The sequence below is a fragment of the Heterocephalus glaber genome, unplaced genomic scaffold (genome assembly GCF_053883595.1).
Source record: "Heterocephalus glaber isolate CG9 unplaced genomic scaffold, H.glaber_assembly_v1.0 deba00001457, whole genome shotgun sequence".
Taxonomy (NCBI): Eukaryota; Metazoa; Chordata; class Mammalia; order Rodentia; family Bathyergidae; genus Heterocephalus; species Heterocephalus glaber.
Window position 1 is genome coordinate 40,624,820 of NW_028258305.1, and position 25,843 is coordinate 40,650,662.

At 48.6% G+C, this 25,843-nt stretch overlaps 1 protein-coding gene across 2 annotated transcripts; it reads right to left on the reverse strand.

Moving 5' to 3' along the window:
- Positions 1–19,998: 19,998 nt before the first annotated feature.
- On the reverse strand, positions 19,999–23,962 carry Tcf23 (transcription factor 23). Of its 2 annotated transcripts, XM_021253612.2 has the most exons (4): positions 23,581–23,962; positions 22,661–22,903; positions 20,942–21,043; positions 20,000–20,821 (listed from the first exon to the last, which is right to left on the reverse strand). In XM_021253612.2, the coding sequence occupies exons 1-4, from the start codon at positions 23,800–23,802 to the stop codon at positions 20,780–20,782; spliced, it is 609 nt and encodes a 202-aa protein (XP_021109271.1). In that variant the 5' UTR covers positions 23,803–23,962; the 3' UTR covers positions 20,000–20,779. The 2 variants fall into 2 exon arrangements, with proteins under 2 accessions (XP_004839232.1, XP_021109271.1); XM_004839175.3 differs by having other exon boundaries at positions 19,999–21,043; positions 23,581–23,957.
- Between the last annotated feature and the right edge of the window lie 1,881 nt (positions 23,963–25,843).

Genomic DNA, 25,843 nt, shown 5'->3' on the forward strand with positions numbered 1-25,843 from the left:
TGGGTGTACCACAGCCTGTCGGATTGTTTCCAGGCTGAGCTCTTAGGAACAAAGGCACTATAAAATTTAATGTAGTGGTTCTGCTGCCGATCAGTTGAGGGTTCTTTTACTCAAAAAAAAAAAAAAAATCATGAATGGGCAAAGCACAACTCTGCTAGCAGCTCTGATGACACCGGTTGCAGGTCTGTGACTGGTCCAAGTGTAGGCCTGTGGTTGGTTCAAGTGAGTGCTGGGCTCCGGGACAGTCACAGCTGTCCCGGCAGGGATGGGGTGGGGCAGCTACACTTCGACCACTGTGGCCTCCCTGGGAAAGAGGTGGGGCTGAAACCCAGGAATCTCTGGGAGGGACGCGGTGTTCATCACAGATACTTAGAGTTCAGGGAGAGTGGGGATGTTAATAACGGGCGGGACCCTTCCCGCCTGGATCTTAGTCACATCTGGGTGCCCCCTTCTGATTCTTCAAAGAGGCGGCGGCAGCAGCAGCTTCAAAAGTGGCCAGACCAGGGGAAGGCTCCTCAGGAGGAGGGCTGTGCTGCTTCAGGCAGGGGTCCAGGTCCCTGCACATTCTTGGTAGCACTTAGCATCGCCATTTGTTGCTGTTGTTTATTTTTGGTGCTGAGGATTGGACCAAGGTCTTGTGTGTACTAAGCACATGGTCTGCTGCTGAGCTACAGCCCCTGCCCTCCACTCCCTCCTTTGTTTTATTTCTTTTCTTTTCTTTTCTTTTTTTTGAGACAGGGTCTCACTATGCCGTTCAGGGTGGCCTTGAACTCAGTGTGTAGCCCAGGCTGGCCTCAAACTTGCGGTGATCCTCCCGACTGCTGGAATTAGGTGTGCACCACCACGCCTGCCCATTGTTTCATCTCTTGAAAGTCTAGGCATTCTTGCAGAGGTGTGGTGGCGTTTTACTGGGGGACCCCCACCCCCACTCCACCCCACCGTGGAGGATTAAATCCAAGGTCTTCACACGGAGCTGCATCCCCAGTTCTTTTTGTTTGCCTTGAGACAGGGTGTCACCAAGATAGCAAGTTTCCTGGGATGGGCTAGAACTTTTCTTTTCTTTTCCTTTTGACACGGTCTCACTATGTTGCCCAGGCTGGCCTTCAACTTGCTGCGATCCTCCTGCCTCACACTTTTTTTGGTACCAGGGATCGAACTCAGGATCTTGCACTTGCAAGGCAGGCGTCAGAAGCACTGAGCTAAATCCCCGGCCCCATGCCTCACACATTTGATCCTCTTGTCGTAGCCTCCCAGAGTGCTGGGGAGACAGACATGCCTCACCGTACCTGGCTTACTGTTTGTTTTTTGTTTTGTTTTGTTTTGGTACCAGGGAACAAACTCAGGGCCTTGCTCTTGGGAGGCAGGTGCGGCACCACTGAGCTAAATCTCCGGCTCCCTGTTTGTTTGTTTTTTAAAATAAATTTTAGGTTCCGGCGCCTGCCTTGCAAGTGCAAGGTCCCGAGTTCAATCCCCAGTACCAAAAACATTTTTATTTTATTTCATCCCATTTCCCCCCTCAAACACCCTCCCCTCCCTATGTACAAAAGCTGTGTTTCCATTTTTTCCTTTTATTTTCATTTTTTCTGTTTTTTTAAAAAAATGTATAATTTGGTAGGTTTTCGTATAGTCACAATGTTGTGCCACTGTCTAACTCCAGAATATGCCCTACCCCTGAAAAATCCTATGCCTCCCAATTCCCCCTACCTTGTTCCCTGGCAATCATGGATCTACTTTCTGTTTCCCTGGAATTTGCCTCTTCTGGATATTTTGTATAAATGGAACCATGTAATATGTGGCCTGTTACATCTGGCTTCTTTCATTTAGCATAATGTTTTAAGGCTTATCTGTACTGTAGCATGCATCAGTACTGCATTCCCAGCCAGCCGTGCTATTGAGATGCACACTCATGGACACATGAACACATCCATGAAAAGGTGCATTCCTTTTTGTGCCTGCATAATTCTCTATTATACGGATGCACCACATTTTGTTTACCCATTAGGTAGTTGATGAGCATTTGAGTATTCGTCACATTTTGGGTTTATGAATAACAATGCTATGAACATTCATGTATAAGCTTTTAAAAAATATTTATTTATTTATTTATTTAAGACAGAGCCTCACTATGTAGTTCAGGCTGGCTTTGAACTCACTATGTAGCCCAGGCTGCCCTCAAGCTCCCAGTGATCCTCTTGCTTCAGCCTCCCGAGTGCTGGGATTACAGGAGTGCAATTATTGGGTCATATAGTGATTCTATGTTTAGCTTTTTGAGGAACTGCCAAGATTGTTTTGTTTGTTTTTTTGAGACAGAGTCTCACTTTGCATGCAGTTCAGGTTGGCCTTGAATTCACTATGTAGCCCAGCAAACTCATGGTGATCCTCCTGCTTCAGCCTCCTGAGTGCTGGAATTACAAGGATTTGATCCTACATCCAGCTACCGCCAAATCTGTTTTGATAGTCGTGAGTTATTTTTCACTCCCATCAGCAGTGTATTAGGGTTCTGATTTCTCCACATCCTCACTAACTAACACTTTGCGTCGCCTGTGTTTGTGTTGACTTCTCAGGGAGTGTGAAGTGGCCTATCAGTATGGTTTCATTTGCAATTTCTTAATAACTAATGATGTTGAGCATTTTATGTGCTTATTTGTCCTCCAGATGTCCTCTTTAATGACATATCCATTCAAACCTTTTGCCCATTTAAAAAATAGTTTATTTTCTTTTCACTGAATTTTGAGAGTTTTAAAAAATATATTTTGGATATAAACTTTTTGTCTGATCTGTGATTTTCAAATATTTTCTTCCCAACTGTGAATTCTCTCTTCATTCTCTTAAGATTGTTCTTTGTAGAGTAAAACGTTTTACGTTTGTCCATTTCTTTGTTTGGACACTCTGTAGTCCAGGCTGGCCTTGAACTTGAATCCTCTTGCTTCAGTCTCCTGATTGCTGGGATTACAGATGTGCTTAAATTGATCTGCTTAAAAGTTTTAATCTTTTTTTCCTCCAAGATACTGGGGATTGAACCCAGGACCTTTGCACTGATTTTTATTCCTAGCCCTATTTTATTATTTTTTTTGGTACTGGCGATCGAACTCAGGACCTTGCGTTTGGGAGGCGGGAATCAGACTCACTGAACTAAATCCCTGGCCCTTATTTTTTATTTTGAAACAAGGTCTTTCAAATGCACATGAGATCTCACAGGCTGGGGTGGAAGTTGCAATCCTACTGCCTCAGCCTCCCAGAGTACGGGGATTACAGGCATCTGCCACCACACACAGTTAAAGTATTTTATTTATTTATTTATTTTAAATAACTTTATTATCAAACACACACACATACAAAAATTAAAACCATTCAGAGCAGAACAATGCAAGGGGAAAAAACTACAATAATATTCAAATACAGTAGAACTCAACCAAAACAAAACTGAAAAGCACTTAAACATTTTTCCATATAATTTAAAAAAGCATCTCAAACACCAACAAGACACCAGAGGATGTGATTTGTTTCAGAAAGATCCCCCAAACCAACAGTGAACAAATAGTGGTCTGGAAAAAAAACTCCAGTTAGCTAGCAGACTCCACATAAGCTAAGCTTCTCCTTAATTTAAATTTCAATACAGTCATATGACATGTGATGGAAACATAATCTGAGAAATAAGTTATTAGGCCATTTCATCCATGTGTATCCTTAATTACACTCTCAGTTTCTCACACTAGAGAAACTATTCAGTATTTACACATGTGTGTCCTATTTATTTCACTTAAGAGGATGGCCTCAATAAGCATCCATTTAGGGGTTGGGGGTTTGGCTCAGTGGTTCTGCCGCCTGCCTTGCAAGTGCAGGGTCCTGAGTTCGATCCCTGGTACCAAAAAAAATGCATTCATTTAGCTATAAATGTCTCTAGTTTCTCATTCTTTGTGGCTGAGTAGTACTCCATTTTATTAAAAAACCACATCTTCTTTATCCAGTTTCCAGTTGATGGGCACTTGGGCGGTTCCCAAACTTTCACTATTACAAGCTGTGCTGCTATAAACATGGATAGACATATATCTCTGTGGTATGATTCTTTTAATTCTTTTGGGAAGATACCCAGCAGAGGGATAGCTGGGTCAAATGGGATCTCTAGCCATAGTTCTCTGAGGTATCTCCATACTGATTTCCACAGTGGTTGCACCAGTCTGCACTCCCACCAACAATGGAGAAGGGTTCCTTTCTCCTCACACCCCCATCAGCATTTGTTACTAGATGATTTCTTCTTTCTTTCTTTCTTTTTTTTTGGGGGGTACCAGGGATCGAACTTGGGACCTTGTGCTTTTGAGGCAGGTGCTGGAACCACTGAGCTAAATCCCTGGCACCTGGATTTTGCTTCTTAATCCATTCTGTCAGTCTATTTCTTTTGATTGGTGAATTGAGACCATTAACATTGATAGTTATAATTGATAGATATTGACTCATCCTTGTCATGATGTTTTACTATTGGTGGCTCTTTTATTTCTTTTTTTTTTTTTTTCCTTTTGCTTTAGCTTCTTACTTTGCCTGGTGGCTTTCCTCTGTTGAGCCTCATGGAGTTGTGATCTTCATTGTCTTCTTCTAGGATATTGCTTACGATTGTTTGGAGTGCTGGTTTGGCATTCATGAAATTTCTCAGGTGTTCTTTGTCGTGAAAATATCTAATTTCCCCATTAATTTTAAAAGATAATTTTGCAGGATACAACAGTCTAGGTTGGAAGTTATTTTCTTTTAGGGCTTGAAATACTTCACTCTAGGCTCTCCTTGACTTAAGGCTTTGTGTTGAAAAATCTGCCATGATTCTGATGGGCTTTCCTTTATAAGTGATTTGTTTCTTTTCTCTAACTGCCTGTAAAATTTTGTTCTTCTGTTGGGTTTCTGGGATCTTGATTATTATGTGTCTAGGTGTAGATTTTTTTTTATCATGGCTAGTTGGAGTTCTATATGCCTCACTTATCTGTATGTCCAATTCTCCACCTCTGGGAAGTTTTCTATTATTCTGTGAATAGCTTTTTAATGTCAATTGTATTTTCTCCTGTTTTTTTGTGGACTCCTATCAGTCTTATGTTATTCTTCCTTGCATCATCCAGCAGCTGCTGGATTGATTTCTTGTGATCCCTTACTACTTTTTTTTTTTTGGTACCGGGGATCGAACTCAGGACCTTGTGCTTGGGAGGCAGGTGCCAGAACCACTGCTCAATCCCTGACCCTATTTTTAAGAGATCTCGGTTTTCATTGTCCTTAACCACAATCCTGTCTTCTATATCTGATATTCTATCTTTAGATTCTCTTAATTTGTTATGCATGCTTTCAGTGGAGTTTTTAATCTCCTGAATATCTGTTTGAATCTGTTTCATGGATTCCATTTCTTTCTTATCTTGGGCGATCATGGTTTCTATTTCTTTATTATGCTGGGCATTCATGGCTTCCAGCATGTTTCTAAGCTCATCTATTTTTTTTTATCAGTTTCTGTTCTAGAGCTTCTAATCATGTCTTTCACTCTGCTCGCCATCTCTGTAGTTATCTGGGAAATTATTTCTGCTTTGAATTTTTCTAGAGCCTCATTCATCTGTTTTGTTACTTCCTGTGCTATCAGTTCAGGGTGTCCAGGTGGTTGATTATCAGACTTTTCCACCTCCTTTTCCCCAGAAATTGCCTTTTGTGGGGTGGAGGTCTGAGTTTGTGACTTGCTTAAATGTCTTCTCATTTTTGTTTTTGGTACTGTCGGTTATAAGTGAATGAGTCTCAGTAAGCCAGCCACAGACCTGCAAGACCCAGACAGACCTCTGGCTGCAAGTCCCAAACTGAGCTCCCTGTCCTCCTGCAGGGCTGAACTTCGCAGGGTTCCACTACAGGTTCCAGCTGTCCCTCCCCTGAAAACAGTTCAGGTTCAAATGGGAGGTGATGATCCCTCCAGCTTACCAAGTATGGTGGTCTGGTGTGCCTATATTGCAGAGATTCTCTCCACTTTTCCAGTGGGCTTCAGTTTTCATCAGGGAGCCTGAGAGAGGCCCTCTCTCTGTTGATCACTTCTGCAACTCAAGACAATGGCCTTTATGTCCCCCTGTGCCTCTGTAGTGTGGAACTAGGTAGCTGCACAGGCAAGAGGCCAGAGGCGGGGCGGGGGTTGGGGGGGCTGTTGTTACAGGCAACAGGGCAGCCAAGCTGCCAGCGGCTGATGGGCCTGGGGGGCGCAGGCCGGGGGAGTCCTCAAGGTCTCCTGGATGCAAGTGGGTGGGGCAAGCCAGATGGAGCAGGGTGCAGCCACCCAGGTCTGACCACAAGGCCAAACCGGCAGCTAGTGTGCCTGCCTGGGTGGGGTGGGGGGTCCTCTAAAGTATTTTTTTTTGTACCAGGGATCAAACTCGGATCCTTGAGCTTGCGCGGCAGGCAGTGAAACCACTGAGCCAAATCCCCAGCCCTAAAATATTTTATTTTGATGAAAACCAACTTGTCAGGTTTTTCTGCTTGTTTTCTTTTTTAAAATTAAAAAATTTTTTTTGGTACCGGGGATCAAACTCGGGTCCTTGCGCTTGTGCAGCAGGCGGCCAAACCACTGAGCTAAATTCCCGGCCCCCTGCTGCCTTTTTTGTTAGTTCCATTTTATCCATTCCATTAACTCCATTTTATCTCTTGAACTTTTGACTATATCTTTTTGTATTATTATTTCAGTGGGTTTTCTTGGGATTATAATGATATAATATACAATTATTATTGTATATAACTTTCAAAGTTTACTGAGAGTTAGTATTTTACCATCCAAATAAAATACAGAAGCTTTACCACCCTGTATTTCCTTTTGTTTTCCCCTTATAGTTGGCACATGTAATTTAACTATATATAAAATCTCCCCAAGGACATTATATATTTTGCTTTCAATAGTCATACACATTTTACAGAATTCAGGAGGAAAAATATAATCTATTATGTATACCTGGGTATTAACAGTTTCTAATACTTTCTATTATTCCTGGAGTTCTCATTTTCCTTCTGCTTTCATTTGTCTGCTTTTAGATTTTCTTGTAGAGAAGTCCTGCTAATTATGATTTCCTCCTGAGTGCTGGGGTAACAGGCATGCACCACCACGCCTGGCCTCTTTGCTTCTTCCATTATTATTCCTTTTAAAATTTCCCTTCAAGCCAGGCATGGTGGTATACACCAATCATCCCAGCACTCAGGTGGCTGAGGGAGGAAGAATCCAAGTTCAAGGCCAGCCTGGGCCACCCTTTCTCAAAAAATAAAATACAAAAATTATTTTCATTTCTGAAGATAATTTTTTGGCTGTAATAGAATTTTGAGCCTCCAGCTTTTCCACTGTCTTCTGTAAATGTATGCCTTTTGCCAGGTTGGAGTAATTGGTCATTTTTTTTTTTTTTTGGTACTGGGAGTCAAACTCAGGACCTTGTGCTTGTGAGGCAGGCGGTGGAACCACTGAGCTAAATCCCCAGCCCTGGAGAAATTTCCAGACATTATTTCTTCAAATATTGTTTCTACACCAATTTCTAGCCTTCTCTTTCTGAGACTCTCATGACACATTTTTAAACCTTTTCATAGTGTCCTGGAAATACCTGAGACTCTGCTCATCTTTTCCAATCTTATACAGTATCCCTCTGCTCTGGAACCTGGGTATTTTTTATTTATTTTTATTTTTTATTTTTTTGGTACTGGGGATCGAATTCAGGTCCTTGCACTTGCGCAGCAGGCGGCAAAACCACTGAGCTAAATCCCCGGCCCCTGGGTACTTTTTATTATGTATCCTCCAGATGTGATTCTTCTTTGTCCTCTGCTCTACCATTGACTTCTGTTCTGTTATCTCTATTATATTACCCAGTAAACTCATTTTGCAGTATTGAAGACTGAACATAGGGCCTTTGCATTGACTTACATCTCCAGTGCTTTTTTAAAATTTCGAGATAAGGTTGCTAAGTTGCCCAGTCTGAGCTCAAACGTGAGATCCTCCTGCCTCAGCCTCCCAAAATGGTGGGGTCCAGTAAACTCTTTAATTTCAGGTACTCTATTTTTCAGTTCTAAATTTCTGTTGGTTCTTTTTTTTCCCCCCATTAAGTTTATTGGTACATTTTCGGTATAAAATACAGTTACATTCATCATTGGGATCTTGTACCATTACATGAGTCTCTTGGTTCTTTTTTTATAGTTTTTTTTTCTCTGCTGGTAATTTCTATCTTCTCATTAATTTTATTATAATAACTGCTTTAAGGTTCTATTTGTTTGTCTGAGACAGGATCTCACTATGTACTGTACTTCAGGCTCGGCTTGAACTCACTATGTAGCCCCGGCTGGTCGAAAACTCACTGCAATCCTCCTGCCTCATCCTCCTGAGTGCTGGGGTCACAAGTGTGCACTACCACGCCTAGCTTTCAAGGTACAGTACTCCTTGCCGTGGAGGGCAAGCGCAGAGCTCTGTACTGGTGAGGCTGTTGCTGCAAGCTCTTCTCAGGACAGCTTTGTCCCACCGAGGAAAGGTTGCATTCAGAGCTGGGACTCTTCACTGAGGCTTTCACCGTATTTCACCTCCTGCTCTGCACCCAGAGCTGCTCACAGCCCCCGAAGCCACAGAACTCGGGATTCTCATCAACAGAATATTTACAGCCACCGCACCAGATTGTTTTTTCTGGCACTTTGGATAGTCTCCACATTCCCTGTGTCAGTGTAAAAAGCATTTCTCTTCCAATTAATTTTTTCTCTAAAATCTTCACGACAGGCTAGTGACAGTAGAAAATATTGTTGCAATTGTACATAGGACTCAGTAGCCAGAAGAGTGAATTTCAAAACTTCTGGATACAGTTTTTGAACAGTATCTGCTTTTTTTTTTAGCTGCTTTGCCTTTTATCATAGATAATGCTTCTTTGTTGCATAGTTTCTTCTTTTTAAATTTTTCATTAGTACATGTTCGCAGTACATAATGAGTGCATTCCTCGGTGTGCTGCATAACGTTTTTTTTTTGGTGCCAGGGATTGAACTCGGGTCCTTGCGCTTGCGCAGCAGGAAGGCGAAACCACTGAGCTAAATCCTCAGCCCTGCATAACTATTTTTGCTGGCTTCCCTTCTCCAACTGAGCAGCGGTTAATTGCAGGTTTGCTTTTTTAGGGGGGGTGTTGAGACAGGGTAGTTCAGACTGGCCTTGAAGCCCAGGCTGGCTTGAATTCTCGAAATCCTTCTGCCTCAGCCTCCCAAGTGCTGGGATCACAGGTGTGTCCCACCACGCCCAGCCAGATTTGCTTTTTTAAAAAGTATGAGATCTCACAGTGTGAGTTCAGGCTGGGGGCGGGAATTTAGCTCAGTGGTTCTACTGCCTGCCTTGAAAGCGCAAGGTCCCGAGTTCGATCCCTGGTACCCCCCTAAAAAAAACAGAAAAGAAAAGTTCAGGCTGGCTTTGAACTCACTATGTACCCCAGGCTGGCCTGGAACTTGCAGCAATCCTCCTGTCTCTGAGTGCTGGATTACAGGTGTGCACAGCCACATCTGGCTGTAGGAGCTTTGAAATTGTCAGAATTAACCTTTGGTGCCATATCAACATGTGAATGAGAGTCTGCCTTGATCCCTTGATCACATTCTAACCACCTGTAATCCCCCCCACCCTGTCTCTCTCTCTCCTCCTCCTTCCTTCTTTTCTCTTCCTTTCCTCCTTTCTTCCCCTGGCTTCCAAGTTGCCTTCCTTCCATCCCTTTTGTGCTACTGGGGATTGAACCCAGAGCCTTCATACTGAGTACATCCTCAGTCCACCCAGTTTTTAACTTTGACACAGAGTCTCACTAAATTTTGAGAAGAGCAGCTCAATCACCCTTTACTGAAATCTGATTCCCATTGAGCCTGTACTCCTGTTTTTGTTTTGTTTTGGTTCCGGGGATCCAACTCAGGCCCTTGCACTTGCGAGGCAGGCGGTGGCACCACTGAGCTAAATCCCTGGCCCTGAGTCTCACTAAATTACCCAGGGGGGCTAGAACTTGTGATCCACCTGCCTTAGCCTTCCAGAGTGCTGGGGTTACAGGTGTGTGCCACCATGCCTGGCTAAAATTATTACTTTTATGTTAAGTGAATTTTACCTCAATTTTTAAAAATCAAAGGTAATGCTTTGAATATCTTGGGATTTCTCACTGGGAAGCCGTACAGAAAATATGGACTACTTCAAAACCGCACGAACTATGTTGATCATATACATCGGCCATGGAGAACCAAGCTGACCTGGGTTCCAGAAAGGGATTCTCTTGTGAACTTTTTTTTTTCTTTTTTGGTACCAGGGATTGAACTCTGGACTTTGCACTTTCGAGGCAGGTGGTAGCACCACTGAGCTAAATCCCCGGCCCCAACTCATGAACTTTTTACCTATGCCATTTTTTTCTGATCCTCTGGTTCATTTTGTAATCATAAATATGTCCTTTGCTGTTATTTGTAAGAACTTTCTTCCAGACATTTGGGCTCCAAAGTTTCCTATTTTCCCCTGTGGAAGGCAGCTAATGTCAGGCCTTGCTAATGAGTTCTCTTGGAGAATGGCATCCAGTCCAGGATATGTGGTTCGGCTGCTCAGGTTTCTGGGTCTTATTGTTTGCCAAAAGAGTTTTTAGTTTTAATTTTCCTGAGTCTTCCTTCTGTCAAGGAATCATTAATACAATCACTTATGAAGTGTATTTATTACCCCCCCCCCCCAAGTACTAGGGACTGAACCCAAGGTCCTCACACTGAGCTATATCTCCAGCCCCTTTGAACATTTTGGAGACAGAGGCCTGCTAAGTGGCTGAGCTGCCCCAGCTGGACTGGACTCGCTGGGATTGTAGGCAAGCCCCACCACGCCTGGCGGCTGGTATCCACTGTTTTAAATGGCATGGGGACTGGGAGTCCAGCTCCGGGGAACGGTGCTGCTCAGCAGGTGCAAGGCTCTATGTTCGATCTCTCGTTTCCTCCCAAAAATAACAACACCAATAAATTAGAAGCAGTGTGTTCGGAAGTCCATTTTTTTTGCTTTGTTTCTTGTGGTGCTGGTGAAGGAACCCAGGGATAGCCCGCCACTGAGCTCATCCCTGGTGTCCTCATTACCTGCTTGTCACCAGGACACAGTCCCAGACACCTTCGACCTAAAGGCAGAGAGGTTTGTTTGGGCTCATGGTTTTCAGGGGTTTCAGTCCATAGTTGTCTGGCTCTAGGCAGAAAGGGGCTGGCAGAAAGGGCTGGCAGAGGAGGCAGAAAGGGAGGGAGCTGGGGAGGGAGATGTGGCAGGTCACACTCCATGACCCACCTCTACCCAGGTCCCCTTCCTAAAGTCAGCTGTAGCTCCCCCATAATTCAGTCACCTTCCAAAAGCACCACCCAGGCGTGCATCTTAGGGGACATCTGGATATAAACCATATCACCCAACCTTTCTTACTTTGAGATAAGGTCCTGTTAAATTGCTCAGGCTGGCCTTGAACTTGCAATCCTCCTGCCTCAGGCTCCCAAGTAGCTGGAATTACAGATGTGTGCTACTATTTCCAGCTGGAAATTTTTATTTCTATTCTAGTAAAAAGAGATGCATGGAAAGAAGCACCCCCTTTGGTTCTCTGACACAGATGAAGTCCTCGGTGGGACTTTGGGGAGGTGATTCGGGGATGGGAGCATGATAACCCCCAGTGGATTGGTCCCTGGATGAGTTCACAGCTGGTTGGGCCTCGTGGGTTCACAGGAGGTGGGACCTGGTGGTAGAAGTGGGCCGGCTTATCTCTTCCCCAGTGCTCCTACTCACTCTGCTTCCTGGACGCTATTCTGTGAGCAGCTCCACCAGGCCCCTCTGCCGGGCTGGCCTGCCCAGGGCCAGCCAGTGTCTCCCACCTTGGGGTTTCTGGAGGCGGCAGTTCAGGTTGGGTCCCAGCCCGGCTAACATCAACACACACCTAGATCCACCAGCGAGCCCACCGCCGCCTCGATGGGCTCCACACACTGATGATGCTTCCCCTTGGGGTTTCAGGGTGGCATCTTAGTCACTTTCCTCATTACTGACAACCACAGTTATTTTAGTTCACAGTTTGTAGAGGTTTCGGTCCATAGTTGGCTGACCGGATCCCATGTCAGGGGAGCAGAGGGTCTGCTTTGGGACGGTGTAGAATTTATGCATGAGGAAAACCTTAAGAGGATATTCTGGTTCCAAGTGTAAATAAAAATAGATTTTAAAATAAGCGGTCTGTGTTCTGCTTTCTTTAGACACAGACTTAAGTAGTGGGAACTCCAGAAGTGTGTCCTTAGCTGGGTTATGAAAATTATATACCAATCTTTATGAATTATTGTAAGCTTAGTCCAACCTCTCCCCCACACCTCCCCCCAAAATCTCTCACGGTATATAATTTTCTTTGCAAATTGCAAAACTTTTTTTCTTGCAAAGTGCACAACTTTCTTGTTAGTTTGCTGAGGCAGTTTCCGCATACATTTACAATCTGGTTAAAGAGTTGGCTCTTTCCAAACATTATTAAACACACGTACACTGGCGGTCATTGTCATAGCCAGGGGCCTCTGGTTGGTCACAAAGACTCTAGGAATGTTTCTGTTTTCCCCATGTACTTCTGTAGGAGAGGGAGAAAACGCCCAGGGAGACAGAGCTCATAAAGATTGCTGCAGCCCTAGCTGTCCTTGTGATGGGCAGGAAGTCACACACTGATCTCTGTGACCCTGATTATTGCTGCAGTGGTGCCAAAACACCATGGACAACTGACCAGGCAAGGATCTGCAACTGCATTGCAGCCCTGTTTTTCAATTTCTTTATTTTCAGTGTTAATCTGATTTATTTTAGCTACATAGTTATGTCGTTATACCTTTAACATATTCACAAATGGTCACTTCGTTTCAATCCAGACAGCTCAGCGTAGTACACATGATGGCAGAAAGATCCATTTGTTCAGACTTGGCTTGCCCTTTTGTTTTTGTTTTAATACTGGAGAATATAAATTAAAATAAAATAAATGGTTTTATCGTTTGTACTCCTCGTTTTACTTCCCTGAAGGGAAAACCTCAGGGCCTTCTGATAGTCCAGGAAGACCTGATTCTCCCTCAAGGAAGGTTCAGCCCGGTGAGTTTTCAGTGCAATTCCCAGGGAAGAGCCTGTAGCTCCACTCATACCTCCCTCACACCAACCGTCGTCATTCTTGTTGACAAATAATGGCTCCTTCCTGAAATAATGGCTCATCTTCCTTGTCTTTTGCATACTCATAAATTGCCACAACTTTTCCCTAGTAAGGCCTTGGAGTCCACTGCGGATCCTCTTCAGCGTAAGGGTCCCCATGCTCAACCACAGCTGCTTCCTCTTCTTCACGATCTTCCGGAGGAGGAGGTGGAGGGGCATACATCAAAGACAGGCTCTTCCACAGGTGGGACGACCACAAGTGGTGGAGGTGGTGCATCGGACACTAGATTCTGGCCACAAGAAGCTCGGCCATTCACTGGATTCTGAAGGCTTACTGAGGTCTTGGAAAGAGGGCGGCCCAGAGCCCCTGTTGCTGGGGGAGCAAGGAAAGGCAGGGCCGGAGGACGCAGACTCCAGAGGAGGGTCGGCCGGGGCTGGCGTCCTTCAGAGGCCTCAAGAACGCGAACGCGGGCTCTGAGAGGCAGAGGAAGCCGGGACGCTGAACCCAGTGCGCGGAGCAAGTCCCGCCTCCCTCCTCCGTCCCAGGGCGCCCCCTAGCGCCCGCTACTGGTGGCGCCTAACGTGCCCTGGGGGAGCCTTGAGGGATCACAGGATTGCACCGCCCGGCTGGGCTTCAGTCAGCATTTCCTAGCTCCTAAAGAAGTCGAGCATCTTCGCAATTGGGGTATCCTCTTTAGAAAAGCGCTGGGTTAAGTTTCCAGTGCATTTACTCTTTGATTGTTAGTCTTATTGCTCTTCGGGGATTTTAAATACATTCTTCAGGAAGTTTGTTTTTGTTTTGTCAGTGCTAAGGATCAAACTTGGGACCTTTGCATCCCAGGTGAGAAGTCTACCACTGACTATATCCCTAAATCTTTTAATATATGTTTTATTTTGATTTTTATTTTTTTGGTAATGGGGATCGAACTCGGGACCTGGTGTTGGAGAGGCAGGCGGCAGAACCACTGAGCTAAATTCCTTTGTTTTGATTTTTGTTTTGTTTTGTTGAGACAGGGTCTCGCTACACAGTTCAGGCTGGTCTTGAACTCACTATGTAGCACAGGCTGACCTTGAACTTCAGTGAGCTTCCTGCTTCAACTTCTGGAGCGCTGGGATTACAGGTGTGCACCACTATGCCTAGTGATGTTTTGATTTCAAGACAGAGTCTCACTGTGTAGCCCAGACTGGGTTTGTTTGTTTGTTTGTTACTGGGGATCGAACTTGGGTCCTTGTGCTTGCGAGGCAGGCTGCAGAACCACTGAGCTAACCCCCCCCCCACTGGGTTTGAACTCATCATCCTCCTGCCTCAGCCTCCTGGGTAATGAGATTACAGGAGTTACCATCACAACTGGTTTAACATATTCCCTCCCCTCCCCTTGGTACTGGGGATTGAACCCAAGGCCTTCATATTGAGCTACATCCCCAGCCCTTTTTATTCCTTATTTCGAGACAGGTTCTCACTGCCTTGCTGAATTGCCTAGGCTGAGCTGGAACTTGTGATCCTCCTGGTTCAGTTTCCTGGAGTGCTGGGATTATACGGTATGCACCACTATGTGCAGCTAATCATTATTGATACAAATCCTTTTGATTACAGATAGTGCCTGACTTACAGTGGCTGGACACATTTTTAATTTCCATCTTTTCCCGGGCTAGTGATCTGCAGTACCAGACTCTGACAATGCTAGGTGGTGACATTGAGCCTCAGCTCCCAAGCAGTTAAATCATTTCAACTTATGATGTGTTTAGCTAGATGGAACCCCATTGTAAGTAACCCATTATATCCACATTCCAGGGGTTATGGCTGAGCGCTTCAGCTTCTGGCTTCTGCTACTGGACTTCCTCTCGGAGTGCTTAAGATCCCAACAGTTGTGTGCACCCGTCAGTGCTTCAGGTACAGTGGCTCGGTCATCCAGCCCTACCCAAAGGGTGCATCCTTAGAGAACTGACCTGTATTCTCACAAGGATCCCAGAGCTCCAGGGGCCCCACCAGCAACTAGGCCGTGAGCTGTGTGCTCTGGGACGTGTGACATGGAAGCTACTTTCATCCAACTTGGACCCAGACCAGAGGTTCTGAACCACCACAGCCTTGATATAACTGTCAAGTTATTTAGGCCAGCCTGATTTATTCAACTTGTTTTGCTTCTTCCAGTCATCTTTAATTGTTTCTATTCTGGTTCCTGGGTCATATTTTTTGTAATTTTTCCAAGGTTAAAACACTCAGCCGTCTTTGCCCCTTCATAACTTCTCAGCATACTTAATGACCCAGGTTCTGAGATCTCACTTCTGTCAGCACTAATACTGCATTGGTGGGCAGCTCCTGCCTCTTTTGAGGATCTCCTGAGGCTACTCACAGCCCAGAGCAGGCCCTGTCCTCTGTCACAGCTGGGGCAGGTGAGACCCAAAAGGACACAGGTGTTCACACCTCAGGCTCCTCACTGAAGCTCTCTCTTTCAGAGGCCACTTGCTGGCTCCCTTGGTGGGTTGAGGTGGGACTCAGGGAGTTTCTGGGGGCTCTGCTCCGGGAGCCCCAGGGGGTTGGGAGCAGCCAGGCTTCCGGGCTGAGATCCAGGAGGTGGGCAGGGCTGGGGCACAGGGGTCCACAGGGCTCACTGCTCTGCAGACTCAGAAGCGCCTTTGCCCACAGGGGGCATGCGGGGCCGGACCCTGAACCCTAAGACCATTTACCCTGTGCTGCCAAGACTCCTCGCCCTCCTGCCCTTGTCCTGTCAGAAGCAGCTTTGCTGCAGAAGCCACAGCCAGGTGGGACCCTTTGTCACACGATCCCCTCCCTTCCGTTCCAGATCCCCTTCAGTGTCTCCTTCTGTGTCCCCCTCTCTGACCATCTCCCACAGCAGCCTCCACACACAGGGTGGGCTGCGCTGGCTTAGGGTCGGAGGGACGGGGGCCTGGCCATCCCTCGGCCCTCCCAGGCCCTGCCCCTGCCCCGCACTCCTCCCAGCCTCCCACTGCCCCTCCTGGCCTGGCTCCGTCCCTCCAGCAGGGCACAGCAGGGCCCCTCCCTTTCCTGCTTGTGTCCCTTGCCCACATTGCCCGCCATGCTCTGCACCACCCAGGACGTCTCCGTGGACACCAGCCTGTTTCCGGAGAAGCTGAGGAATGGGGAGCTGCAGGACAGTGGAGACAAGTGGGCGATGGCTGCAGATGGGCCAAGCCAGGAGGGGCTCAGTCCCACCTTCGTCCTCCAAGAGACCTCACTGTGACGGGGGGTACGGCCTCTGTCCTCACTGCCAGGAGCTCCCAGCACCCAAAGTCCCCTGTCCCTCCAAGGCCAGAGCCCCTCACTGTGCCTGCCCTGGGCAGAGGGTAGGGCTGTCATGGCACAGGGACAAGGGGCGGGTGGGAGCTTTCTTGACTATCCCGAACCTTTCTGGAGCGCAGGTGTTGAAAGTGTTAGGTCTCACAACTCCTTCACACTATAAAAGCAGAACAGAGGGCCAGGGATTTAGCTCGGGAGGCGGGGATTTAGCACAGTGGCGCAGCGCCTGGCTTGCAAGCACGAGGTCCTGAGTTCAATCCTCAGCACCAGGAAAAAAACAAAAAAGACAAAAAAACCCAGAGAGGTCTGGCTTCTGTGGGTTGTACCATTGATCATTACTGCATAGAAATTAAAATAGAGATTTTAGGGCTGGGGATTTAGCTCAGTGGTTCTGCCGCCTGCCTTACGAGCTCAAGGACCAGAGTTCAATCTCCAGTACCAAATAAATAAATAAAATAAAATAAAATAGAGATTTTTTAAGCCAGGGATTAGCTCAGTGGTTCCGCCACCTGCCTTGCAAGTGCAAGGTCCCGAGTTCGATCACCAGTACCCAAAATTAAATAAATAAATAAAAATGTTAAATAAAGTATTTATGTAAAAGTAACAAACTAAATCAATTCTATGTCAATATATATTTTTATGAAAAATAATTATTTTCCATATTGGAAAATATTTAACAAGAAGAGTGGTATGTTTTTGATTTTTACAAATATCTTAACATCTCTCCTAACAGCTGGATTCTCCTATTTCTCTATTTTATCTGTTGCAACAATACACCATGTGGATTCTAGAAATTCCATTATACTTGTGACAGAAAAGAGTGAAAAGCCGGACGTGGTGTTGCATGCCTGTAATCTCAGCACTCAGGAGGCTGAGGCAGGAGGATTGCCACCATTCAAGGCCAGCCTGGGCTACATAGTGAATTCAAGGCCAGTTTGAACTACATAACAAAACCCAGTCTCTAAAACTAAAAAAAAAAACTTTTGGTCACTTACCCCAGGGTTCCCAGACCACAGCTTGAATACCCTGATCCCTTTGAATTACCCAATAGAGCAGGGGACCCCAAACCTTTTTTGTAAGGGCCAGGTAGCAAATATTTTAGGCTTTTCAGTCTCTGTCAAAGCTACTCAACTCTGCTTTGGTATCAGGAAGGCAACCATAAATAAGACTTAAACAAGTGAGTGTGGCTGTGTTTCAATAAAACTTTATTTACAAAGATGGGTGGGGAGCTGGATTTGGACTACTAAGTAGAATAAGACTACAAACCAAGTGCCACAAAAGGAAGAGGGCCTCCTGCCTAATTTATTTTAACCAGGCTCCTCCTAGAGGGAGAAGGAAGAAACTACCTTAATCTTCTATTTCTAATACTCTTGTCCCATTTGGTAAACACCACAGTGGCCACCACAGTCCTTATTTACCACTTGGCCAGCTCCGCCCCTCCACAGCCCACCCAAGCTCCATCCAGCCTGCCCTCCTACGGTGTATTAGAAAGCCAAGGGAGGGGCCGGGGATTTAGCTCAGAGGTTCTGCCTCCTGCCTCGAGTTCGATCCCCGGTACCAAAAAAAAAACAAGGTTAAGAGAATCATGCATTTTGGGCTGGGGATTTAGCTCAGTGGTTTTGAAACCTGCCTTGAAAGCGCAAGGACCCGAGTTCGATCCCAGGTACCAAAAAAAAAAAAAAAAAAAAATAGAAAGCCAAAGGAGGCGACAGCGATGTCCCCCTCACCAACCACCTCTGCCTACCCAGAGTCCCATGACAGGCAGTGCAAGAAAGCACAGTAAACCAAGTCCCGGGGAGCAGCCATTCCTCCAACTCCTGAGCCAGCCCACCTTCCTGTCACTTGTCACTCGTGCTCCTGGTAACTTCTGGAGCTTCCTTCCTCCACACCTGTGTTCCTAGGGGCAGAAGCTGGCCAGGACCAGGCTCTGAGCTGCCTCTGCGGCCTCTAGCTGCTCCACCCACCGGTGCCCCAGGACTGGTGGGACCAGAAGTGTCCCAGTGAGCCATGTTTTTCTTCTCACTGAGGAGATGAAGGGCGTTTCTCCCGGGCTTGGTTGGTTTGTATACCCCAGGCTCCAAGTTGTCATTTCTCAAGTGCAGGCAGCACTGAGCTTATCAGGGAGACCAAGGCCTGGTCCCTCTTTTGGGTGCTCCCAGTCACCCCGGCCCTTCCTTTGTGTTCCCCTGCACTCTGCCAGCCCTCTTGGCTCTCTCCAGTTTGAGGAGCTGGCCCCTGGTCACGCAGGACTTTTCTAGGCACCAAGAACAACTTGGCCTGGAAAGAGCTTGAGGCACCCTGAGAAACTTGCTCTGCTGGGCCCTGCTTTCCTCAGCCTCCACCAGCTCCATCCTTCTTCTGGCCGCCTGGTCTTCTCCACCAGAGTGGTGTGGCCGCCCCCAGGGTCAGATATGATGAGACAGATGCTTGGTTCTGAGCAGGGTGGGCCAGGGCCAACTCCAAAGCGGGTCTGCTCAGTTATCAAGAGGCACACCAGCCCCTTGGGGGCCCCCAGCAATACAGGCAGAGCTAGTCCCTTTGTCCCCAGAAAGAGGGCATGTGCCACCCATTGGGAGGAAACTCATCTGCCCTCGTGTTACCATCCTCCAGCTCACCAGGAAGATGCTGCTATTTGGCTTTAAAAATAGAGCATTGAAGCTGGACTTTTATGGTCTTGTGAAGAGCGCTGCTCATGCCCTCCCACACCTGGGCCCTGCCCCTGCCTGGCCCTGTCCAGCTGCCCAGAAGCAGCTCTGCACAAGCCCTGCAGGGTCCCATGCAGATTTACGAGTTCAGCCTTGGCTCGGGCCTTCTCCCATGGCTCCCAGCCATGGGCCAGCTGCTCTCCCACAACCCTTTAGCTTGGGCTGGGACGTTCTGTGTCTCTTTTCCTACCTCCACCCCAGCTTGCTGAGTCACCCTGCACCCCCCTTTCCCCTGCTGCCCTGGCCAGTTCTGTGGAGGAACAGACCTCAGCCCTCCCAGCCCGCCCTGGGCAGACCTCCTTTACGCTCACAATGACAGGGACGGCTTGTGCCAAACGGTAACCCTGGTCTGTCTTGAATGGCGAAATTTAACAAAAAAGGTGATTCCCTCTCTGCCTGGAGCTCAGGTAGCAGCTCTGAAACTACACCGGATCTGGAAAGCTCATCTCAGTGTGTAGACTCTGTGGTTAATTAGTCCTCCAATTATTTCTTCAGGGCCAGGGCCAAATTCCATTAGCGCTCTCTCACATTTCTGGCACCTCTTGGCAGGACTTGGGGAGGACCTGGGAGGACAACATCTGAGGGAAGAAGCTGGCTTTGGGGGCCAATTTCCAGCCTGACTGTAGAAACAACTCCAGGGCCAATGAAGCCTCAGGCAGTAACGGCACCGGAAGCTCACCAAACCCAGGCCCGGCTCCGTTTGCCTTGAGGTTCGGTTTCTAACATAATGGAAGGAGAAGGCTGTGAGTACCACCCCTTGGAAAATATATACATTCTGCTTTCCAGGTTCTTCTGGGATGTAATTGAGTACATCATCAATATCCTTCACAAGTAGGGCCTTAAATGGTGCCTGTGAGCAGCTTCCAGGACAAGATCTTTTCTTTTTCTTTTTCTTTTTTTTTTTTTGGTACCGGGAATTGAACTCAGGACCTTGTGCTTGTGAGGCAGGTGGCAGAACCGCTAAGCTAAATCCCGGCCCCAAATAAACCTGACAAGATCTTTTCAAACAAGACAGTTGGGGCTATCTAAATTTCTCTGGAAGTTGGAATGTAAGCAATGTGAGCTTCATGGCTTAACCTGTAGATATCTCATGTCAACAAAAGCAGGAAAAATGTGCAGGGACCAGAGAGGGAGAAAAATGTAGTGATGAGGAGCAGCTGGAGAGACCCTAATCGAAGACAACAATCCTTCATTCCTTACTGCCTCTTGGACATTGGGGAAGCAATCGTGGTGCAGTAGAACATGGTGCATGTTCCCTCTTCAGTTTCCTCTCTGCCTGTTTTGACCCCACCCCAGCCAGACCTGTTCCCACAGCTACCAAGAGCCTAGGGGCCCCACTTAGCTTTCCCATCAGCACCTGGGGCTGCTGCCATTCTGGCCCCTCCCCCTGCACCTGCCCAGTCATTTCTGTCTCCTCCCTACGTGCAGAGGGTTTGTGGGAGCCTTAGGGGAGATTAGGAAAGAGAGGCACCGTAACTTGAATTCGAACACAGTCTAACCCTTTCCTTTCCCACTTTCCTGTGGCTGTCACAGAAGAGTCACTGTGACGTCCCCTCCCAGCGTGAAGGATGAGGGTCTCCGTCCTGTGCTCCTGGGAGCTCTTCACCACGGAGGTGCCCGCGGCCTCTCTCGGTCTGCCTGCTGGAACTCGGAAGCTGGGCCTGAGTTAAATCCACTGGCCGAGAGTCAGAGGGAAGACAGGTAGGGGCTGGTACCGAATCCAGGTCCCTAACAGAGTCAAAGTGCAGGAGAATGGGATAAGCATGACGGTCATTTGTCACCAAGAGCTGATGCAAGTGGGTTGGAGAGGAGGAGGACATCTGCCTCTCCAGAGACTCGGGACCCCACCTCTGCTTCCTTTGTTCTTTGGCCAGAGGCGATGGCTGTTGTGGAGTCAAGGCCAGAGCATCCCAGCCCTCCAGCATACAGACGAGACCGCATGGGCCACTTCTGCAAGACATAGGATGCAAAGTGAGTAGAGAAGCCGGTGCGGCCTTGCTTGGTCGAGGCCCTGTCACCTGAGGCCTGGGTTCCTGGCGTCTTTCCTAGCGTCACAGTCCGACAGCAGTGGCCTGGCTATCAAGTGTGGGCCGCATGATCTCCTGACACCCTGGGCCTGGCTGAGAGGCACAGCAGAGGCCCCACGAGGATCAGATTTTGGCTGAGAGGGAGGTGAGCAGGAGGCCAGGTGCCCCGGGGAGAGCTGGCCCCAGCCAGGGGCTGGACAATGGGCTGAACAGTGGAGGCAGGAAAATCTCCCATCTGGGCTCCTCCAAGGAGTGGCCTCCTTCAAGGTGCAGGTCCAGCACATGCCAGGTTGACTCTGCCCCAACTCTTCCCTCCTGTCCAGCAGTCCCTCTCCCTGGGGATGGAGGGCACCACTCCCTGGCTAGCTACCCCACCTCACCAATCTGCCAGAGTTCTAGAGGACAGCTTCCTTTGTTCGCTCTTGAACATATTTATCAGTCGTTACTGCATGTAAGGGCCTTGGTCACCAATACAACTAAGGGTTTTGCTATGTCCCCCAGGTGCCACTGTCAGCATTTCAGAGTTGTCCCATTTAGTCTCAGAATTGTACATTTTAGCTTTACCCGAAAAAAAGAAAAAAAAAACCCTTAAGCTTTAAGATATTTCCTAACGATGCTATTTAGAGGAGAGAGTTAGTGAAAAATGTCTTCTACAAAAACAAAATTGACTCCCTTTACAATATTTTGGCAAAGATGGCCCTTCCTTTACCGCTGAGGGCACTCTTGACCTGATCAGTGAGCTCAACCCGAATTCAGACACTTGACTACTCTACAGTTCCATCTCCTCATCTGTAAAGCAATCTGTATGTGGTTCTTGCGCGGATCAAGAGATGAAAGCACATTGGAGTGGAACACTTGCCTAGCATCCATGAGGGCCCTGGTGTGATCCCCAGCACCCCAAGAAAAGATGCACTAAAGTGCTTAGGTCGGCTCCTGGCATAGCTTTAGCACCTAAGCAGGTGGGCCGTGGTTGTAATTGTGACCGTTGTTCCTTAGACAGTTCCTATCAGCTTCCATTTTTGCATCATCGAAGCTAAGGTCCAGGAAAGCCAGGAGACAGCGGTGAGCAGTGTGTGCTGGAAGCCCCCACCCTGCACTGCTGCCCCCCACTCTGCTGCCTCCTTGGCTCGCTGTTCTCCTGGAGGCCGGATCTGTCCTGCACGGGTGTCCTGGATGGGAGGTGGGCGCAGTGCCAGGAGGTGAAGCCACTTGGCCACTGGGGACCCTCCTGGGTGCCCTTCATTGCCCAGGCCCCAGCCCTGGAACCTGCTCCTTCTTCGTCCTCTGACACTAAGAACACCTGTTTTTCCCTCCTTTTGGAGAAACTGCATTCCCATGAAGCCATTGTCTCACCCTGTGAGAAACACGGGATCAGCCCCACCCCAAGAACCAGCCTTAGCTCTTCTCTCTGAGAGAGCAGGAAGAAACTGACCCCGACTCAGCTCTGGGCAGGACAGGGCTGACCCAGTGTCCCCACTCCCTTCCCCGAGGCCCTGGGGATGAAGATTCCCTCACCCAAGTACCTGGGCCCAAGCCCTACCTTGAGAGGATGCAGGTAGCGGAGCCCACGCAGGAAAGGTGGCCAGGCGGGGCTGGGCAACTCATGGCCGAGTGTGCGAGTGAGGTGGGCAATGTAGCTGGTGGCCAGCACCAGCACATCCAGCTTGGAGAGCTTGGTGTCTGGTGGCACGGCAGGCAGAGTGGCTTGCAGGGCCAGGAAGGCCTGGCGTAGGGTCCTCACTCGGCTGCGCTCCCGCGCCGCGTTCTCAGGACTGGCCTCGCCCTGCACAGAGGACCCCCCTTGAGTGGGTCTGCCCCGGGCCCCATCTGAACCTGCCTTCAAAGAGCATCCTGCTGCCCAGTCTCCCACTGGAGAAGCAGCACTGAAGGGCCTCAGCCCATCTTTGTGGTTCCCACCCTGCTCTGGTTGCAGCTGCGGCAAGGCCTGGGCTGGGGTCAGATGGCAGCAGGGTGGCAAAGCCTGGCTCAGAACCTGAGTCCTGGGTTCCCTCTGCTACTCCACTAATGCCTGTCCCACTCCCACGTCTGAGCCCTGCTTTGCCTTGGGGCCGTGGGAAACACAGCCTCACTGTGCTGAGTAGCACAGAACCTTGACCCAGGAGGTTCCGAGACGAAGAGACTGCTGGGGAAAGGACCCTGAGCCATAGGGCAAAGGAACAGGCCAGGTTCTGGCCCTGCTGCCGGGCGCAGCTTGGGGGCCGTGGGCAATGCACACCCCTCCTCCAGCCTCAGTTTCCTCCAGAGGAGCTGGGCCAGCTCTCCGAGCTGTGCTCTGGTTGAGACCAACTCTGATTCATGCCCGCCACCCCCAGCATAGCACTGTGCAGGCTTAGGGACTGTGTTCCATTTGAGGAGCAGCAGTAATCCTGAAGGAAGGCATCTCATGGCCCTCCAGCCCCTGCCTCCCCTGCTCCCTCTGCTGGCCCAGGATTTCCTTACCCTGCCACAAGCTGGGCCCCTGGCCCTGGCCTCTCCAGGGCCAGGGGCAGCTCTGCTCCATCTTTGGTCACTCCAGCTGCTTTCTTCCCACAGGTCTTGCCTTGTCCTGCTGAGGCGGCGCCTCTTCCTATCAGTGCCTGGCAGCAGCCGCGCTTTGGCCTTAGCCCGGCCGTGCTCCACTCTTGGCATCGCTGGTGTCCCTCGGGCCTCCCTGTGTGACATGCCACTCCCCTGGGGTACAGGGGTGTAGCCCCGCAGCAGAACCACGGTGGCTGAGGGAGCTCTTGGGCTCAGGGTAGCTGGGGCAGGCTGGCCATCCAGCCGGCAACGTCCACTTCTGAGGAAGTTGGCGCCAACTCAGTCCTGCTTTGCTCCTTGCTCTGGGAAAACTGCCCACCCGGCACAGCCCCCGCGAGAAGCCTCCACCCGCCTCCCAGTCAGGCTGAGGGGTGGGGGTGATGGATGCTGGGAGTGACCAGATGGTGGGAGGAGCCCATGCTGAGGGAGACAGGAGGGTGGGTGGAAAGGGTGCACCCTGGGCCATGGCTGACTCTGAAGACCCTACTGTGGTGGTCCCGTGGCTTCAGCTTAGGGGCTCAAGCCCACAGAGGGCCCGGGACCCCCATCCTCCATGCCAGAAGATGGCCTGGGAACATCCCAGAAAGGCCTTTCCTCCCCTGGCCGATGAACATGACCTTCCAGCCACAGGCAGCTGCTCCCCACCCTCCAGGATGCCTCCCACTTCCGGCCCAGCACTTTTACTTCTACCTTTCCAGGTCCTAAAAAGCCTAACCTAGCTCCACCCAGGGAATGCTGCCCATCCTCCGGGGCTCTGCTCTTCATGTAGGAGGACCTCAGGCCCCACGGAGCCCATGGCCCCATCTGATTAGCATGGCCCCAGCCCGGTTAGTCTCCTAACAGTTCAGCACCGGTAGGTCACTGTGTGCCAGGAACTGTGCTCAGCACTATGACCATCATTTTCTTTATGTCTCCAAGCAACCCTGTAAGAAAAGGGACTCATCTCAGAGGTGGGGAAACTGAGGCATCAGGAGGTGAAATAACATGGGCAACGTCAAGTCTAGCGAGTGGTGGGTGGGATGAACACCCAGGCAGTTGGCTGAACTTGGGAGGCCTCCCCTCATCCTGTGCTGTGCTGCTCCCATGCTGTACATGAGGCCTCTGAGGGCAAGGACCACGGCCTTTCCTGAGAACATCACTTCCCCACATGACTAAGCAGGGACAGGAGGCTGAAGGAATAGCAAATCCACCCCAGTAACCCAGTCTGGCCTTGAATTATAGCCTCTGCCTGCAGCAGAATCCATCTTGGATGTCCCCTGTCCTCCAGTCTTAAACTCCACGGAAGACAAAATAAGAGAAGGTACAACTGTGGATATTCATACAGTGAGAGAGACACCCAGCCAACCAGAGAGAAAGGGAAAGGAAAGAAAAGAAAAGTAAAAGCAACCTGAATGTTCATCAATAGGCGTTTTAGTTACTTTTCGCTGGTAGATGAGACAAAATACCCAACACACAAAGTTAAAGGGGGAAAGGTTTATTTAGCTCACAGTTTGTAGAGATTTCAGTCCATAGTCGGCTGGCTCCAAGGCAGGGTGGGGTGACAGAGGGGCGTCCAAGAGGAGAAAAGTTCATGGTGGGCAGAAGGCAGCAAAGCAAACAAGAGAGGTAAGACAAGCCTCTTTCTGTCCCTTACATTGTATCCAGACTACCAGAATTAGAGGGGTGCCAGACCAATGAGAGGACCAATTTAGTAATCACACACCCTTAATCCCAGCATCCCACACTCTAGATTCAGCCACTTCTGAAAAGCCCCACCTGTGACCGCATGAAACTTTGGGGGGACATCTCAACATAGGCTGTAACAGTAGGGAAGCAATAAAATACATGTTGGTATATCCACATCATGGGTTAATGTGCAGTAATAGAAAGAATAAGACTGACTTTTGTATTCATAGTGTCATTTAAAAAACTCTCCAAGATACATAGTGAAGAGAGAAAACTTCATTGTAGATAAACATAAGATTCCAGCCAGGCAAAAAATACAAAAAAAAAAAAAGGTAAAGTGTAAAGGTTGTATGCTACGGGAGTGTGTAAAGAAGACCAAGATGCATACCGAACTCTTCTTTCTCACTCCAGTGCAGACAATTAAATACCCACCTCATTCACTGTCGTCTCTGGAATACAAAGGGTCTCTTGCTCACCTTCTTTCCCACCCACCCCTCATCCTCCCCTCCCTCGCTTCATC

Bases quoted from the DNA above. Each gene is read 5' to 3' on its own strand.
- Tcf23 (XM_004839175.3), bottom strand. From the start codon at position 23,802: ATGTCACACAGGGAGGCCCGAGGGACACCAGCGATGCCAAGAGTGGAG. The intron at 22,904-23,580 runs GTAAGGAAATCC...TCCTCTGTGCAG, and splicing joins GGGGCCCAGCTTGTGGCAGG to GGCGAGGCCAGTCCTGAGAA. The intron at 21,044-22,660 runs GTAGGGCTTGGG...TATGTCTTGCAG, and splicing joins GCTACCTGCATCCTCTCAAG to AAGTGGCCCATGCGGTCTCG.